This window comes from Leucopleurus acutus (genome assembly GCF_964270905.1).
Source record: "Leucopleurus acutus genome assembly, chromosome: 3".
NCBI classification, from domain to species: Eukaryota; Metazoa; Chordata; class Mammalia; order Artiodactyla; family Delphinidae; genus Leucopleurus; species Leucopleurus acutus.
Window position 1 is genome coordinate 33,198,330 of NC_139145.1, and position 18,896 is coordinate 33,217,225.

The following is an 18,896-nucleotide window of genomic DNA, read 5'->3' on the forward strand; positions in this document are numbered from 1 at the left end:
AAGCAGAAGTTTATCATACCCTAAAAATATTAAGGGTAGTTATAAAGAAAGAAATCTGAGTTTGTTTTTAGAAGGATGAAATTAAGCAGAAAATTCAGTGGAAAGCAAATAAATTAAAAGATCAAGTGTATAATCTCAATAGAAATAACATAAATTTTAAAAATAATAATTATGATTACTTATTATATAGGCTAAATGATCAAAATGATAGACCAAACTATTATCAGTACTTATCTTTTTATAGTAGCATTTCAAAATGTAAAACCATTTTTCACTTGTATATTTTTCCGAAGTATTTTATAACAAGCATATAATTAGATTTTTATAATCACAAAATTAGTGAAAGTTACTTTTTAAGTCATGGTATATTTTTAAGGCATATACTCTGGTAGAATAGTAGCATAACGTTTTTGAGTGCTACTTAATACATGAGGGAATTCCCACAGTATAACAATGAATGCATGAAACAAAATCTTGATTCTTAAAATATTCATTTGCTTAAGTGCATTTAAAAATAGATTTGGGTGAGATTGTGGGTGGTTTTTATTATGTTTACTTTTTTCTGAACTTTCTGAATTTCATGCATGGACCATTCTACTTTTATAGTTAGAAAATATGTATTTAAATAAATGTGCTTTTTTTCATTGTTATCATAAACTTATTGGAGAGTGTGTAGCCAAGAAAACATAGAATGGAATATGGTATAAAATGTGGTATTCAGTATTCCTGTCTCTCCCTCACAATAATTCACATTTATTTTTGTATGCTGATACTAGTTTTCCTGTTTTGTTTTGTTTTTAAGAACCAAACCACGTAGTCTTAACAGAGAGTCAAATTTCATTACTGATTTGCTGATATTTAACAAATGTTAAATAATGTGTGTACTGTGCATGAAGGGAACACTGAGAGAGACAACTGAAAAGTTTGTGGCTTTATGAAGATAGAAAAGATGATACATCTTTCTCTCATTGAGAGAAACATTCATGTCATTCATGTCACCTGATTTTTATGTTTCTTGGCAAGATTGGCAGATCTGAAGGAAAGTTTCAAGAACAAAGAGATGAGGTGAATTAAATGGGACCCAAACATAAATGCAAAACAGAAATCCACACTCCAATTGTTGAATAACCAGGATCCCCCATACTGGCCTTTGCAAAACTGTAAGAAATTCTACATAGGTTATACATGTCTCTTACATGGGCCTAGTAATTTTCAGCAAATGGTCTCAGGTATATCGCTTTTTAAAAACACTAACATCAGTAGGTACCTGTAGTAGATTTTATTTTATTTCATTTTTGTTTGTTGGAGCTTCCCAAGTGATTGTGGGAACAAAAGTGGTTTGAAAAGGTAATCTGTAACTAAGCATCAAAAGGAAATAATATCTTTTAACAATGATTATTCATATCAATTCATTGGAACAAAAACTATACCTGTGGCTACATAATTACTTTCTAAAATAAATTTCACTCAACACACCCAATTGATGGAAAGAAATAATATCACAGTCTGTCTAGAAATATGAGAAGTGATATCTCAAATTAAGGAACAACTCAATGCATGCATATTCACAAAAACATGCAAACTACTACATACCAAGGCACCATATCTAAACGTCGCCACTGGGCTTAGACTAGTAGCTATAACAGGTGGGCCACCACTATATTTAGAACATGAAGACAAGAAGAAATTTGCCCCCAAACACCAGTTTTCTACTGCATCATCCAGCAGACACTGTCATGTTGCAATAATGTTGCATACTCGTTCCATTTATGATGAAACATATGGAAACTTAATTCTCTGAGAAAGTGAACAATAAGCCCTGGGAATATCACTCACTTTCAACAGATTGAAATGGTTTGATCATCTCCTGCCACTCCCTGCCTTTTTCTGCGCTCAGATGCCTCTTAGGATCTCAGCATGCGATTCTCATTAATGGCAGCAGAGGGGGGTGCTGGAGCTCTAGGTGACCATGCTTCTGCATTAAACCAGACCTTTGTAAACCACCAGGCTCTCGGACTAAGGGGGGAAAAAGTGGGAATTTCCCAGCCCCCGTAATGCTTTCTGACATATAAAAAGGGAAAATAGTTACACCTTTCACTGCATCACTGTGGGAAACTAATTTGTTTTGACATACCGGGAAGTAATCTGATGTTCGTATTTATTCTGAAAAAAGCTGTATTAGCTAAAAACAAATTTCATGAATAAAACCAGGGGTACGTAATCAGACATGTCTACTGAGTACAGCTGATAGAGAGGGAATTAACCATTGCTCGGAAACTTCTCTTTAAAGGAATCTAATTTCTATCACTTTGAAATCTTTCCCAATTCCTCTCTCTAGCACTGTTAGGACCCAGGACACAGCTGTCTCCGCCAACACATGGAAACATTATACCCAGAACACTAGTGGGCATTGATCCGACCCGCTTGTCTCATGCTTCTCCTTCCAAAAGGCCTCATAAATGATCTTGATTGAAGAGCTATTTCAATACTATTCTTGGCACAATGACAGTCACTGAAAACCTTTCTGGGCCGCAGCCTGTTTCACACAAGCTGACACACCACCTTATTTATCTTCAGTTTATGAAAAGCTAATAGCTAAAATTCTGTTTGAACTGACGAATCACCAAAAACTCCCTTCTCCAAACTCTTCTGGTTAGGAAAGCCATATAGAAAGATATTGGGCCTTAAAGATAACAGAAAGAAGCGGTGTGGGGTGGGGGAGGGGAGGGGCGGAGGGGACTCCAATGAAACCACAGTGAGTGATAAGGGACTCAGAGTTACAAGTATTAAAAGAGATGAATTGCATTAACCCCTGCCCTTCCCCATTATAGGCACTGCCCACTGGAAACAACAACAGAATTACTAAAATCCCACACTCTCTAATGGGATGGTAATAGGATTCAGAGGCCATTAGGGTAAAGGCAATCCATATTTTACACAGTAATAAGCTCAGACTGAAGATGCTACACCCCTCCTCAGAGATCAACAATTACCAATTTAACATTAACAAATCCACAAGCACGTACAAAATTGCAAAATAAACCCAAGTTAAAAGTCAAAGGTCTATTTTTTATAATCGCATGCATTTTTGTGAAGTAAAATCATCTAACTAAATTGAAATATATATATGTTTTTACTCCAATATTGATTATTATTTCTCATTCTAGAATGCTTTGGAAATGAGGGATACTGTGCTTGGTTTGAGGTGGTTCTAATTCTTTACAAATGGAATATATTTTCTCATGGAAAGTACATTCCACTCTACAAAGAATTACTGTTTTTCTAAAAACTTTCTTTTTTGGGCTTCCCTGGTGGCGCAGTGGTTGAGAGTCCGCCTGCCGATGCAGGGGACGTGGGTTCTTGCCCGGGTCCGGGAAGATCCCACATGCCGCGGAGCGGCTGGGCCCGTGAGCCATGGCCGCTGGGCCTGCGCGTCCGGAGCCTGTGCTCCGCAACGGGAAAAAACTTTCTTTTCTTATTCCAGAAAAAAAATAAACTATTTTTGGTATTAAGAGTGTCTACAAAAGATATCTGAGTGAATTTAATAGGACACTCTGGAGAAGAAACAGGAGAGTGAGGCATAAATGGACATGCCAACATAATCCTCACGGAAGCAAAAATTGGGGTAAGAAGGTATAGGTAAAAAATTAAAAGAGAAGTTACAGTAGTGAACTCAAATCATTTAATAGGCATGTTGCCAGGGGGACAGTAAACTGACCAGCCTTTTAACGTTTATTAGTAAAAATTAGAATAATTATTTTATTAGTTGTTGAACATTTGTATTAAATTGTTATCTAAAAAAAATTGTTATCTAAAGAACTTCTAGGAGGGCTGTAAGGTTGTTTATGCTTTTGTGTAATACAGAAAGATAATAAATTTTTAGGAAAATATTTTGATGGATGAGTTCTTAAACTTTTACCAGAGATGAAGAAAAGGATTTAGGATTAATCTCCACATGTCCCTCTTTTTAACTCTCCTGACACAATACTAAAAAAGAGAATCCCTGAAAACAGACGGCAAATATTACCAAAGTGTAGAATAATAGCGAGCTCCCCCCTCAGCTTCCATGATGTATCATGTGTGCTTTAGTTCTTCCTAAAACTTTCTCATTATCCTTTCTGAATGATAATATAGTTCCAAAGCTATCTTAATCATATAAATATATGGAGAAAATCTCATTTTATACTGTTTATAAAATATATACTACCTCCTTTGGACAACAATAAAGATAAATGACAGTGAGCACAGGACCAGACGATAAAGGCAGAAGGTAATTTCAAGTAATACTAATAAGGAGAAGATACCATATCTGAATGCTCTTTCTACCACATTCCTCATACGTCTCGCCAAACTCATCACACATTTGCAAATTAAAATAATACCTGGAATGTAGCTGAGTTAAAATCATGAAAGGTTAAAGTTGTCCACTCTTTAATTCCAAATCCATTCTTAACCATTTTTCAGGGTACTATGAGAATGATTTTCTACTTTGAGGGTATGGCTTAACTAACATAACCAACCAAAAAGCAGATAGAAGTGACTTGGGTGCTCTGACACTAAAAACTACCCAGTCACTTAAATGTGTCCCTCTGTAGAGAATGATAGAGTGGGAATCTGTTTGGGATGCAAACATAAGTCTCTGGGTGTTAAAAGGAAGACTGGCACCTATTAGGGACTTTCATGCGCAAGTAAAGAGAGATAGCGCCATCTTATCAAATCAGAGAACTCAAAGACCTCATTGAAACATTTAAGGAGAAGAGTGGGAAAAGATAGCAGGGAAGGATGATGTGGAGGAAGAAGATCTTCACATAAAGTGAGGTCCCTAGACCCAACTAAAAACAAGTCAATATTTACTTATTCTGCATCATCTTTTTCAGTAGTTCTGATAGGCAAGGCTCCATATCTTAAACCAATCACTAGAGTGGAGAGAGGGAGTCACTGCTTTTAGGGTTTCACCAGGACAAGTGTAGTGTCTCTGATAAGTAATCTGATCAGAGACTAGCTCGAAAACCACAGCTTTGAAGTGTACACCCCCCTTCAGCTAAGAGGATGGTTCTATTCTGGTACTTAGGGACCTTGATTATTTCAAGGCAGATAAGGAGAGGCAGAAGAAAGGTAACACTTGGGACCACTTTGAACCTGTCCTTGAATAAGACTTGAGTCCAAACAAGGCTGTCAATCCTTCCCCGTTTCTTGAAGATGTGACAGCTTCTTTTTAATTTATCAATGCATTGTGATCATTTAGGTATTTAAACATTTATTCAAGAGTTACTGGTTAAATAAACTTTATGCTGCCAGATATTTTACTAGGCTTCACCATATACCATGAACAAGCTTGATCACATGGTTCATGCCTTCACTGAGCTTAATAGATTATGCAGATATGTACAGTTAGACTGGTAGTTCTATAAATGGTAAACAGTGTTACAATAAGGTAAGTACATTGTTATAGAGTTACAGAGTGGGAGCTCAGAGTTTAGGCTTAGGGAGGGATAGTCCAGGAAATTTCTGGGAGGAATCAACATTTAACCTGAGACCTAAAAGATGAATAGGAATCAGCCAGGGGCAAGCTGGCTTGTTAGCAGAAGACTAGAAGGATGAGCATTTGCAAAGACACAATTATGAAAGCTGCAAGGACTGAAAGGAATTCTGTGGAGATGGAACAGAGAATGCAAAAGCTTGAGAGAGCAGACATGGGGCACAGAGGCAAGGGAGGGGATGCCCTGGAGGCATCCAACTACCCTGCAAACTCCTTGAGGATAGGAAATATATTGTATCTTCCTCATTTAATAATTTGGCAGCAAAGTAAGGACTAGATTACCTATTGGAAGTAATCTATCAATATTTATCAAATACCTATTGGGGATCTCTTGGTGATGACTGAAGCCCCTCTAAGCCTAAATTTCTATTAAGTACTTCATGTGATCACTCTTTAAAAATGCTTATAGGTTTCTGTTCGGTTTCATTTAGCATAGGTTTGGTGTGACCGTGTTTGTTTAAATTTGGAATGGCTCTTTACCATCCCCCATCACCTCCTATTGTCTTATTTCTGAATATTCCCCTCTAGGCATTTGTGTTTGCAACCCCTGGATTAGGGTTTATCATGGAGGAAACTGAGCTAAGAATGCAATCTGCTATGGTGTAAATGAACACATATGGGAATAGGTTATCGATAGCTTAGTTCCAAGTGTGAGTGATCTTCATTCACACGTGCAAGACATATTAAATTCTAAGCCATGGCAGGCAACTTCAGCTCAGGTGATAATCATTCCTTCTCAAATCCAGATGAAACCGGAAGCTCTGCCACACTGTTTTCTCTGGCATGGGATGGAGTGTAAGAGGCGCCAGCAACTCCACCGTCAAGCAGTTCATAGCTACCTGCCATCATTTTCTACACTTTCTTGTGCATGACATTTCTAGAGAAAAATCTGATCAACGTGCTCAACTGTGCGGTAATTTGCTGAACTGTCAACAATTTTAGCTTTATATATAAAATAAATCACAACTTTTTAAGATATTTCCCAACATCAGGGACATTTAGTTCATAAAAACAATTAGAATTGCAACATATAAATCATCAAATCATTCATTTCTAAGAGTGAAGGAGGCTGAACTGGCAGCTAAAATAGAAGTAGTGTTTTGAATGTAATAGTCAAGTGTTTAAAAACAATTTAGTATTTTGTTCTGTTAACATTAAAAATACCTTCAAAAAGTATTCTAGAGAATCACAGTCTTATAAGAAACCATCATAAAGTAATTACAGCTTGGGTTTCTGTCAAGGTTCTTGCCATGTAAATGTTCATCTATATGAAATTTGCTTAAAATAAATAGAATAGATTCATTTCAGGAACAAGAATGACATGATTTTTTTGTTAACACTGATTAATGATTTTAGTTCCTAATGTCATTAGTTGACTATCATCATTTTATCATTTGAAAAATGGCCTTCAGAATCTCTAGGTCTCATCTAGATGTGAATGTTTGCCCATTTCTTATATTCTACTGACCTCTAGAGACTATATGTGTGTGTATATAAATTACATATGATATGTGGTTATAAACACATGAAACATACATCATAAATGCCTCAGATTGAGAAAAAGGAATCGTCACTGCATAAGCCCATTTCACTTTAGAAAAATATGCACACATTGTTTGCATATATTTTCAGACAAGACCTCATGCGTACACATTTAATACTAAGCATGTTGATGGCACTCTCCCTGTGTTCTCGCTTATACAGAACTCACAGAAAAGTGAATACCAGACAAATGGATCCTACGTTTCGTTCGTGACTTGCCAGCAGTAAGGGGTAACAGAGAATTTAGTCTCGTTGGCCTGGCTTTCCCATAAAGCCAGATTTATTTTTAGTTGAGACCAGATCACTTTATGTGAGGCTCTTCTTCCCCAGAATCACGCTTGCCGTGTTTCTTTTCCAATCCTCCTCCTGACCAGGCAAAGCATATTAAATTTAGAACTACCTACTGAGAGCTCTGATGGCTTTGTAATCCTTGAATTTTTTCTTGCAATGTTTCCAACTATTAAATATATCCATGAGTGAAACATTCAACATTAAAATAATTTCTAATTCAGGACTAGACCATGAACTCCTTAAGAGTTATGTCTGGTTCATCTGGTACCTAGCACACTGCATGTCAGATTGTGGGAAATTAATCATGTCAGCTGGAAAGAAACATGATATCTTACCAGGAATACAACCACATTTTATCTTACTAGGAATATGCCCATTCACTCTCTCTCTCTCTAACTCTGACTATAGATACAGGTACAAATATCAATATAGATACAGATACAGAGATGGAGATATAGATAAAAATATGCACATACATAGAGTAACCATGTATGTATGTATGTATATATATATACGTGTATATACATGTGTATAAATGTGCACATACATATAAACGACAAGAGACATCTCCTACATACATATAACTCATGATCAAGGTTCTCCATTTTCAGTTTTGTCTGCTATAGTACTGTTTAAATTTTCATTTACACTATGGATTGAAAACTATTGGTTACTATACTACATCGTCAGCTACACCTCAACATTTAAAGACTTCAAGTACATTTCTTTCTAATAACCTCAATTCTAATGATAAAAAAAACTATTTTTAGTGTCAAGAGTAATAACATTTTTTGCCCTTTAGTATATCTGTATTTATATTACATATTATATATTTTGTTAGTTACATTATATTACACAATATGTTTAGAAATAGAAACACCTCCTGAAGTTTGATTATGCACCTCAAAAGTGCAACCAATTATAGACATGTTTGTCCAATAAGGGTAGTAAGAGAGAAGAGTGTATTATTTGACAAGACATTGTTACAACGTGGCAGGTATGACCACAAGATTTTGAGAATGTCAAAGCCACAACTAATGTATAAGAAAAGGAGGGAGATCAAATTCTGATTCTGTAGCAATATCCTCTAGATGGAATCCTGCACTCTGTTCTGCAAACTTGGAAGGTGGCTGGGAACGTTCATGCCTATTCTGTGATTACAACCTCTCTGGAAAAGCCAGCTACCCTTCCAGTCCTTTCACCATTTCAATGTAATTCTGGGATCTAAGAGATTTTCACGTCTTTAAAGTCAATTGGGACTTTGACGACCTCCAGGGGTCAAATTCTACATGTAAATAATTTATCAAGGATTGACTGGTAGTCAGTGATAATGGAAATGAGATAGGACCAGTACTGGAGATTAACTAAGTGGGGTTTGGGCACCAGTAATCCACTTTTGTACTTAACACTAAAGAAATATGCTTAGCAGAACCCTGATAACCTGCACAAGGTATACTTGCTTGATCTCAATGGTCTTAAAAAATGCCAGCTAGGCACGCTACCCAGCCAGTTAATTCAACACTGTAGTTGGTTGGGTGGTAGGGCAGGGACATGATATAAGCCAGAGCAATGAAACCAGTTTCTTGGCATGGTTCAGACTAGTGGATTTACTTTTTGCCTCTTAAATGTGTGGCTAAAATATTGGCATCTTAACAGCTATAGTAAACTACCATTTGTAAATAGAAAGAGGGGTTCCCCCAAATGGAAATTTAGTCAGTCAATTTTAGTTTCAAAAACCTACCTCTTAGACTTTTTACATAATTAGCTCTTCCTGAAGGAAAATTCACAGGTTTGGATCTTGCTGTTCAAATATGCCTTTCCATACCCTTAGCAGAGGTGCCAGTGATTAGAGAAACGATACATGTCAGGTAGTCAGAGAGAAGACAGGGAAGTCAGAGAAGAAATCTGAATGCTCTCTATGCTGCAAATTCGAACCTGGATAATCAAGACTGTACTATATGCACAATAATGATTCTGTCCAGTTAAGAGAAATTTGTAATCCACTCTGTTTCAAGCCTAAAATCTGTATTTTGGCCTCCAATGGCTTAAAAAGTTCTCCTAGCTAGATTGTCTCCAATTACAGAAATCCTTCCCAAGTACAAGGCTACAGAAGTATATTAAACCTGTAGGATACCATGTAGCTGACTGTTTTACAGAGTTCTACAGCACACCCGATCTCTACGCATGAGGTAATACCACTGAAGCAATTCACCACAATCTGATAATACTATCTGTTCAGCTCACAAATGTTGTCTTACATATGGGGGTAAATTGTCTTTGAATAGAAGGTTCATGATAGCAAGCAAAGGGAGGTACAAATAAATTTATATTAACTTTAAGAATCCCTCCCACCATCCCAACACACACACACACACACACACACAGATTTCATTGGTAAACAAACACAGGACTGCTGTGCATTCAATAGATTTCTGGTCTACCCAGCAATGATGGAGTTACTGCAGTGACCACACATGTGTGAGTCAGGAAGAAGGTCTGGCCACAGCTAACTGACTGTCAGAAGAACTGATGGCAACAGTGAAAAGACAGCTCCAGTGCAGGGCTCAACTTTGGTCCTGTATCAAGTAGTGGTCAGTGACTAGCAAATAACAGATAATAACAGAGTTGTAAATTTCCATTGTATTAATACACATCCCTCCAGTGAACATAGGGATGTGCACATTACGGATTGGTGAGTGCTAGTTTTTCCAGGTTTTCAGTACTCTGCAAACACACGGAAGCAAAACAGTCAAATGAGGCAGACTGAAGGAAACAGAAAAAAAAAAATATCCACCTACATTCAAGGTATGAAACAATAAATTCTAAGCCTTTGGGAATCTATTTTTTTCCCTTGCATTGTAACGCAGTCAAGTGTCTGAGTGATGCCTTTTGTGTTTGATAATGTCAAGTTTGAATGTCATGGGTAGCCCCCATCCCTGATGGTATTAAAATGGTGGGAAGATGAAAAGCTTGGAAAAGTAAATGGAACAAATTAGATTAAAGTAGTTGGAGGACAAGGCAAAGCATTCATCTACAGCTTGGTTCTGAGGTGACGTCGGTCACCCTGTCTACGGGAATAGGCTGGTTAAATCAGTTTCTGAGGAAAAGGGTGGTGGCATTCCACTTAATTATGCTAATTATTATTTTTGCTCCTTCTCATTATGAAGTCTATCAGATGAAAGAAAACATCTTATATGTTAATATATAAACTTCCATTAAATGATCAGAGGAGTCTCCACAACTGAGGTTCGGTCAAACATTCTAGGCATCTCCCAGTTCAAGTTAAGTTAGTCAAGGTTTATAGAAAATAACTGACACACAGACAATTCAGGGAGACAATTAATTCCCAAAAAGGAAGTATATACCTTTACAGAGAGATTAAACCTTAAAGATCATAAAAACCCATTCTAATCGATGTCGGGAAACCAGAGATGAACCTAACACTAATTGATTATATCCAAATAGTATGGAGAGAATACCACACCTGCTAAATTACAGGTCTCATCTCCGACAAATGGTGAAGCTTTTTCTTATGAAAACAAAAGCATATACACAAAATCCCTGTCTAATGAGGCCGTGACATCTACAGTACATACAAGAGATTGCAATAATTACAATAGGAAGGTGTTTCTCCGAGTCATTCTCCCTCCCCTCAGCAGTGTTTCTCAACCTTACCACTTATATCTAGGCTAATGCAGTAGATTATTCAAGGCTTCAAGCCTCAAGACTAGGGGTTCTCGCTGTTTTTTCAACAATGACCCTAGAAGACAAAGCAATATTCCACGGATAACGATAGCTCCTTAGGGCCACAATTTAATGAGAGGGCAGATGGACCCTAAATAGGCATTTTAGCATCACTATCTATGGGCAAGTGGCATGGTATGGACCCATTATTCCACCCCTTCCTGACTCCCACACAAAGAACACTCCTTTAGAAGCTGCCAGATCACATCTTTCCAGTGGCTATTGAATACCTGCCATTCAAGGTTCTCAATCGTACTGGCATTGGTCATTCATTTTGGTGTTACTGCCCACAGGACCCCTCTGACTTGGCTCGTCCGGATTATTTTGTGTTTTCGCCTTTTACCCCTGATTCAAAGGCGACCATCCTCAGGATCCCCTCAATCTGCAGTGACCTTTCCTTCTTTGCTCTCCTAGGGAAAGAGTCAGGATTAACCAGCACATTTTAACCCACTAGGTAATTCTTCAGGTCTGGTCGACATTTTCTGTTTTCCTAAGGTTCTCACTGAGAGGACAGGCACTTTTTGCTGTCAGGACAGACATGTTTTGGCACATTTAACTCACGGTGCTTTGAGTATAGTCAGTGCTTGATAGCTATAATGAAAAACAGAGAACACCTAAAGCGAAGCGCAAATCAACCAGAGAAAGAAACCAAATTCTCCCACCAAACTGTAAAGCTTTTCTTATTTAAAGACAGAGAGAAAAAAATAATCACTATGGGTCAAACACAAAACATGTATATGAATCAAAGCAAAAAAAAAAAAAAAATTGAAACAACCTTACCCCAGTGGACTTATAGTGCTAATTACACTATACTTACAGTGCTAATTACAAAATACGAGTAGATGACACTCATGCCTTCTAAATGTAAGCTTTTCCCCCCCAGAAAAGAGAAATGAATGGGTGTTAAATCAAAAACAACCTATGGAGCATTTCACACCTCAGGAATGAAAACTGATAAAGAAAGGCTTCAATGCAAAAGAAAAATGCACCAGAAAACAGCATGGACTGTTTAAGGTAAGAAAAACTGAAAGCTCTACCACATAGGCTATCTTGTCTGAATGTGCTTTTGTAATATCCAAGGCCCCCTTTGCATTGGAAAAATTGTACACACTTCTCTTTCACAATTGAAATCGGTTAATTGATCATTTCCAAAAATAAATACTCTCATAGATAGAGGTCACTGGTTTTCTGAAATTGCATCAGTTTGTGTCTGGGTACTAGAATCCCGGGCTCCTCTGGGTTGTCTTTGTCATTTTATCAGAGTGATTACCAGCAGAGTAGCTCCAGCGTGGGTGCCCTCCGCTTCTAGCACTGATGCTTGCTCTCTGCAGTCCCAGTTTCTCCATCAAGCCTTGTGGCTCTTGCTTTGGAAAGCTGGCACTTAACAGCCAATGTTAATTATATTTCCTAGTCAGAGGAAAATCCTATTGGACTAATTTTTCAAAATCACTTAATAAAAATAACTTCAGTGACAAACCATGTAGGTTTTCAATTGTTTTTTAACAGAGAGATCTATTAAGCACTTAATATTCGGTGGGAAAACAGTCTCAGAGCAATGAAATTCTATTACTTTAGAGGTTGCATGCTTTTAATTTCTTAATATTTTATTACATGTTGGCAACTGGTGCATATTTTTATAATGCGTTTGATCATTACTCTTCTCGGGGTATTCTATTTCAGTTCTTCCTCTGACATCATATTTGCATGTTAAAGGGTTTTAGCATTCAGGGATGAAATGTTCTGAATAGTAATGCGCAGTTAACTTGATTTTTTAAAAACGGAAAACAGCAAACAGGCATTATATATAGGGTCTAAAGAGAACAATCTCATAATTTAAAAATCTAGCTCAAGTTTTAATCTCTTTCTATAGAACATCATAAAAGGTAATGATTCAATATAACCCATTAATTAGCAAATTATGCAAAATGCTACCAGCGGAGTTTGGGGAGAAGGATCTTGTTTGTTGGCTTTTCTAAGTCTATCACATTTCTTTTTTTGCCTGTAAAAAAAAAAAATGATCTTTTCTTTGCTCTCCAGCAACATCTACTGGAAAAGTCAGAAAAATGCTATTTATATTAATCAGATAGTTTGAGTAAAAGGATAGCTGTGGTTACCATCTGCTTAAAAAGTGCACGCTGAACTACCAACCAGTTTACAACTGATTTATTTCTGCCTGCTTTAGTTCCATTTAGTTCTCCAGGAGAAGGACAGTGGTTCAGTGATAACAAACGGCCAAGCTACAACTTCAAATTTATCATCTCCTCACCACGAAGTAGTCATTTTCATAAATAAAATTAAAACGCATATATGATGCAGACAACATATTTCCCCCAGTCCGTCTTCTCAACACTTGTCACTTATTTAAGATGTAATCATTCTTATCAGCAGCGACACTGAAACACTCAATGGTTAGCTAAAGCTAGAGTCAAAGAAGAGGTTTTATCTGAGAAAGCTATGTAGAAACAGGGACTGAATTTGAGAAGAGCCGCTTCAAGATTCTGCAAAGTTTCCTAAGTTGAAAAAAAAGAAAGCGACATGTGATATGATTTTAAAAACTCACTATGCTGCCACCAGCATGATTACATCAAACATCCTAGCAGTTTCTTTTTCCCCTTATCCACATCTTTCCCCACTCTTTTAACCATGATGGAAAAATTAAGTTTCCCCACACCTGTATGAGGGGCTTTCCAGAGAACTTCTGTTGGAGATTATCTCTAGATGATGAAGTGTGATGAGACCTATAGTCGGTTTGGTCTCCACTCCCTAACATTCAGCAGCTCCTGATGTCCCCATAAAATTGGATTCACAGGTTGCGACCACAAGATGCCATTAGATGGTCTGGCAAACACGAGACACGTCAGGGTAAGGGATTGAGGGGCAAGTTGCTTGGAAACTTGGTAAGAAAATAATCTTATCACCAAATAAATATATAAAATATCTTCTCATGCACAGTGCTGAACTCAACCATGTCACAGTCTAGCAATTCTTTCTAGGACCAAACCCTGTGGAGGCATTAAAGTCACCTTTCTGTATCTCATTCTGGAGAAGCATTTTTTAACAGAATTTTATACTTTTAATATTCTGATTTTCCCAACCTTCCAAAAAATCATCTAAATATTAATTCAAACATTTTAGGTAACATCCTAGGTAAAAATCTGGATATCATTTGGATTTCATTATCCTTAAATCAAAACTCTGGCTAATTAAAATTTTTTCTTTTTGCATTCTCAAATCTCAGTTCATTCACGCCAGCAATAAATTTCAGCAGCAGAGGCAAGGAACATAAAATCAATGAAGACTGAGGTTCAAAACAAATGATCACAACTTTAAAACAACAGCAGCAGCAACAAAAATCAGGCGCTGGGAGACTACAGTGTATTGCATTTGGTGTTTGTTCAACGTTAAAATAGATGTGAGCCTTTTAAGCTTCATCCCAAAGCTCTTTAAAGGAGAAATGCCATCAAATATAATCCACAACTCTCATTCATAGCGCACAAAAGGGACAGATTCCCGAAAGCCACCTACAGTAGAAGTCCGCATGTATTCTATATTTAGGGTCCTAATGCAAAGTTCCGACTTGAGGCTGATAATTAGTCCCCTTTATTGTTGAGCCGCTTAAAATCCAGGACGGCTGATCAAACAGCACCTCCAGAGTTAACTCCCATTTCAAACTGTCATAATTCAGTTATCCTAATTATTTACTGGATCCTTATCTAACACATGCCCTAAACTGATGTTTTAACTTCATATTTTCATTTGGGGCAACACAATCTCCATTTATGAAGCATCAACCTGACACAGGTTAGGGAGATAGAAGCAGCGCTTCACCCACAAGATCCAAGCCAAACACAGCCCAGCAGCTCGACTTAAACTCTACCCTTGCCTAAACCTCCGGTGAAAAATTATTATAACGCAGCAGAAGTTCAGTTAGAAGAAAAATTTCAAATCCCAGCTGTCTCCCAGGGTTTAAGTCCCGGAGTTCAAAAACAAGATCAATTGCATTTTTATTATTATTTTTCCCCGTTAGCTATTTAGAATTTCACATAATGCAAAGTGCTATTCTGATCAAAATCATCTTTCTCATCTCTCCCCTGAAATAAAACGGAGGAGAAATCATTCAGTTTAAATGCATTTGCTATACAAATCTATTTTCAATTGAATTTGCTGCATGCTCTAATTCATCAAAATTAATACAGGTACTTTCTATGTTAAACAAAAGGAAGTCGACTGAAAAATCGGCTTCTGCTGTGGATGCCTTTCTCAATTACAAAACGGTGAAAACAGAGATTTAACTAAGCCACTCGGTCAAACCCTCCGATGGGCGCTCTTACCTGTCTCCGCTGAAGGCTTCCTTCCCTTGTTAGCAGCGTGCAGCATCTCCACTAGCTCGCCCCAATCCTCGCCACCGGTCTCAAATTACACCGCTAAATCCACCCCCTGCCTTTTTTTCCCCTCTTTCTTTCTTTCTCCTTTTTTTTTTTCCTTTTCTTTTCTTTTCCCCAGCAAGAAAATGCTTATTGAAAGTGATTAGTTTTTGTTGTCCCTTTTAAGTCCCTCCTGCGGGAAGGAACAGGGGAGCAATGTGACGCCACCTTTTAATCTTTTGTAAGAGTGCAAAGGCAGAAAAGGAACGCTCGATCAAACTGAGCTGCACACATGACTAAAACTCGCAGGAGAGGCTGCCGCTGCCTGGCGAAAGCATCGCTAGGCTTGAGTGTAAGAACAGAGAAGAGGGAAGAGTCAATGGAATGTGACAACGTATGTGCATCAAAGGCAGGAGGAGAGAGAGAACAATGAGCGAGGGAAGGACAGCGGGGAGAGAGGGAGCGGGAGATGGAGAGAGAGATGGAGAGAGAGAGGGAAGAGAGAACATGGGGAAAAGATAGAGCGGGTTTCAGGCAACGGATTCTGAGAATAAAGCCACAGTGCAGTGTCTGGCAGCTTCTGTTTTTATCTCAGCAAGCATGATACACTGCCTCTCTCATTTAGAAACACATTCGTGTATCTTCCAGGTTTGAAAACTGAGATAATCGCCATGTGTCTCTGGTTTTTTCTGACTGGCATTTAACTGTGCGGTGTACCTGTGATTTTTTAGGATGCGTTTACGTGCAATTTATTTCGCATATTTATTTATGTAGGCAAAAATGAAAGCTGCTAATTTCTACGGCAATTTGCAACGTAGTTTTACTGACAGATGGAATTCTACTTATCATAACTGCTGACAAACTGCCACGGGTAAACAAAAGAAGAAACAAATGCTTCGTCTTGATAATTGTCTTTAAAAGGAAGAGCCCACACCAAAATATTAGCAGTTGCAAAAACCTATGTTTCCTGGTTAAAGTTGGAAAGGTGGTTTCTTTCCAGTCATTTTGTTAAGAAAGGCAAAATAGAAGGCAGGGCAAGATGTTTGAAGGAAAGGTGTTGGAAAAGAGCTATTAGGAAAGTGAAAACCTCAATTCTTTCTGGTTTCCCTCCAAATGTGACAACAGGCTTGCTTTCTTGAGTCCTGGAACAGAGTTTTTGAGTCACTATTTCTATAGACTTTTACTGCATCCTTCTGCCTTCCTGTACCATTTTAAAGTAGGCTCCATTTTTAAAAGAGTCAAAAAGAAATGATTTCCTAATTCAAAGGGTTTCGAATGCTGTTTCACCAGCTTTGCTCCATCTCTACTCCGTTCCTGCCACATGGGGGCTAGGATTAATTCCCTAAGTGACCTCTTTTATAAGGATGTAAATTGCTTATTCCAAGGTCAAGTATTTGGTATAAGTTAAGTTATTGGTGAAAACAACTGCTTGCTTCCCATGGTAACCTGAGCTAATGCAGTAGTAAGCCAGCAGGAAGAGGTTACATTCAAGCTTTTAACTGACCATTTTTTTGAAATGAAGCAGTTCTAATACGGAAAATAAATCCCAGTCTCCTACTCATAAGAGTTATTATTTGGGAAAAAACTAAAAGCAAAACAAAACATTCAATCATTTCACTTTAACTATGGTGTATCCCAATAATATATCCCTGGACCCTAAGCATCTGGTATTTTGGAGTTCTTGTGTAAACCACCAGATATAGACTGAGAACTGGTCCAGGAATGAGACCTCCTATCTCTACCCTGGCCACATTGCTGTATCCAAAGAGGGATTGCTTGATCTTGTTAAACTCGAGAGTGTCATCATTTTCATGGTTTGCCAATAGGAGGATATGTCTATAGTTTGGACCCAAATAAAGAAGTAACAATCTCCCTCCATCCCTCCAATGTGATCAAGATGAAGCCCTACTGATCATTAAGGCAGAGCCGAGAATGGGGAACACACAGAGGCTGAACAGAAGGCAGCTGGCCAGAGAACAGAGCGTGCTCAGATGTAGAAGGAAAGGAGGCTGCAGGGCCGGTGAGTAGCTAAGGAAGCGGTGCCCTGGTAAATCCAGAATCCTCTGCAAACATTTCGAAGAGTGTATTGGAAGCAGCATCCTTTAAATGGCATTATTGAGATAGATTCTACAGTGAAAATTAACTTGATACAAGGGAGTAAGTAGACTAAGAATTTTCTGCCAATAAAAATAAAGACCCTGTTACAAGAATATAACCATTTCAGTGAAAGAAAAGCCGGGGAGGGGCCTGGGTCGCATTGAACAGGATCGGCAAAATATAGTCAAAGAAAAATAAAAAGAAATCAAGGCGACGAAAAGAGATGTTTTTAAAAGCTATAAATGGCTATCGGTGTTGCTGCTTATTTTCACCACTTCCTTAGTGAGGAGGTGGGGACCCTGAGAGGGCAACGTTTGCAGTTTGCTATATATGACTTAAGATACCTTGACTGGGGGGGACCATCTGACTCTACGAGGGTGCCCAAGGTGGCCCAAATCACGTTAATGTTTCTTGCTGGAATATGACTTTCACAGGTCTTGTTTCTCTGCAGGAGAGCTTTTTGCCCACATGCTTCTACTGTGGAGTAGATGGTGGTTAAATGCTCAGTTTGGGGAACCAGGCTTCCTGGGACTGAATCCCAGCTCCACGACCTGCTTGCTGTGTGATCTTGATCAAATTATTTTGCCTCTCTGTGGCTCTTTCCTCATCTCAAAATGGGTATAATAACATTACCTGCCTCACGGGGCTGTCATTTGGAATAAATAATGCATGTGCTGTTATGAGTTCTGTTTCCGACCCATAGCAAGGGCCTCCTCGTATGTGTTAACTCCTATTAGGAAATCCACCTGAAAGATTTTTTTTGTTAATAGTGAAAATAGACAATATTTTCTCATCTCAGAGTAGACGGCTCACAAAGACTTATTTCCACTCTGCCCTTCCTTGTAAGCTCTAGTTATTCAACCTGCCCTCTGGGTCTTTCCACTTGGATGATATGCTTAAAACTCAAGAATTTCCACAATCAAACTCATGAATCAAAACAAGCTTTTTCTCCCAATTCCCTCACCTGTGTAAAGTGTATAAATCTTGGAGTCATACAGGGTTCTTTTCTTTCCTTTCTCTCAACATTCGACTATCGGTAACTATCAAGAATCACCCCCTCATATCTTTTAAAGTTATTGTTTCATTTCCAGACTTTTAATACCTTCTCCACCTGCGCACTTTTGCCTGGACTATTGCGATAATCTTTTAATGCAGCACTTCGCCGTGGTTTTCTGTCCTGAAACACATGGGCGGGGACGAAATGCAGCATTCACTTCTCTAGGGACAGTCCTAGGGTCCTGCCAAAGACCCAACCAGATCATAACAACACCCCTTTTCCTCCTCTCAAGAAAGCACTCGGAATCTAAGTGAAGGCGAGT

The 18,896-nt window shown here is 38.1% G+C and overlaps 1 protein-coding gene across 3 annotated transcripts in view; it reads right to left on the reverse strand.

Annotated features, from left to right (window-relative positions):
- The window catches only part of TENM2 (teneurin transmembrane protein 2), a gene marked incomplete at both ends in the record, with an annotated part of 1,201,679 nt that overhangs the window by 694,832 nt on the left and 487,951 nt on the right, over positions 1 to 18,896 (reverse strand). For 2 of the 3 annotated variants that reach the window (XM_082835731.1, XM_082835730.1), the window contains one exon: positions 15,448 to 15,493. The exons of the other annotated variant lie outside the window; for it this stretch is intronic. In XM_082835731.1, the coding sequence (XP_082691857.1) occupies positions 15,448 to 15,493 (46 nt within the window). Of the gene's footprint in view, positions 1 to 15,447; positions 15,494 to 18,896 lie in introns of those variants that run through there. 3 annotated transcript variants of the gene reach the window in all.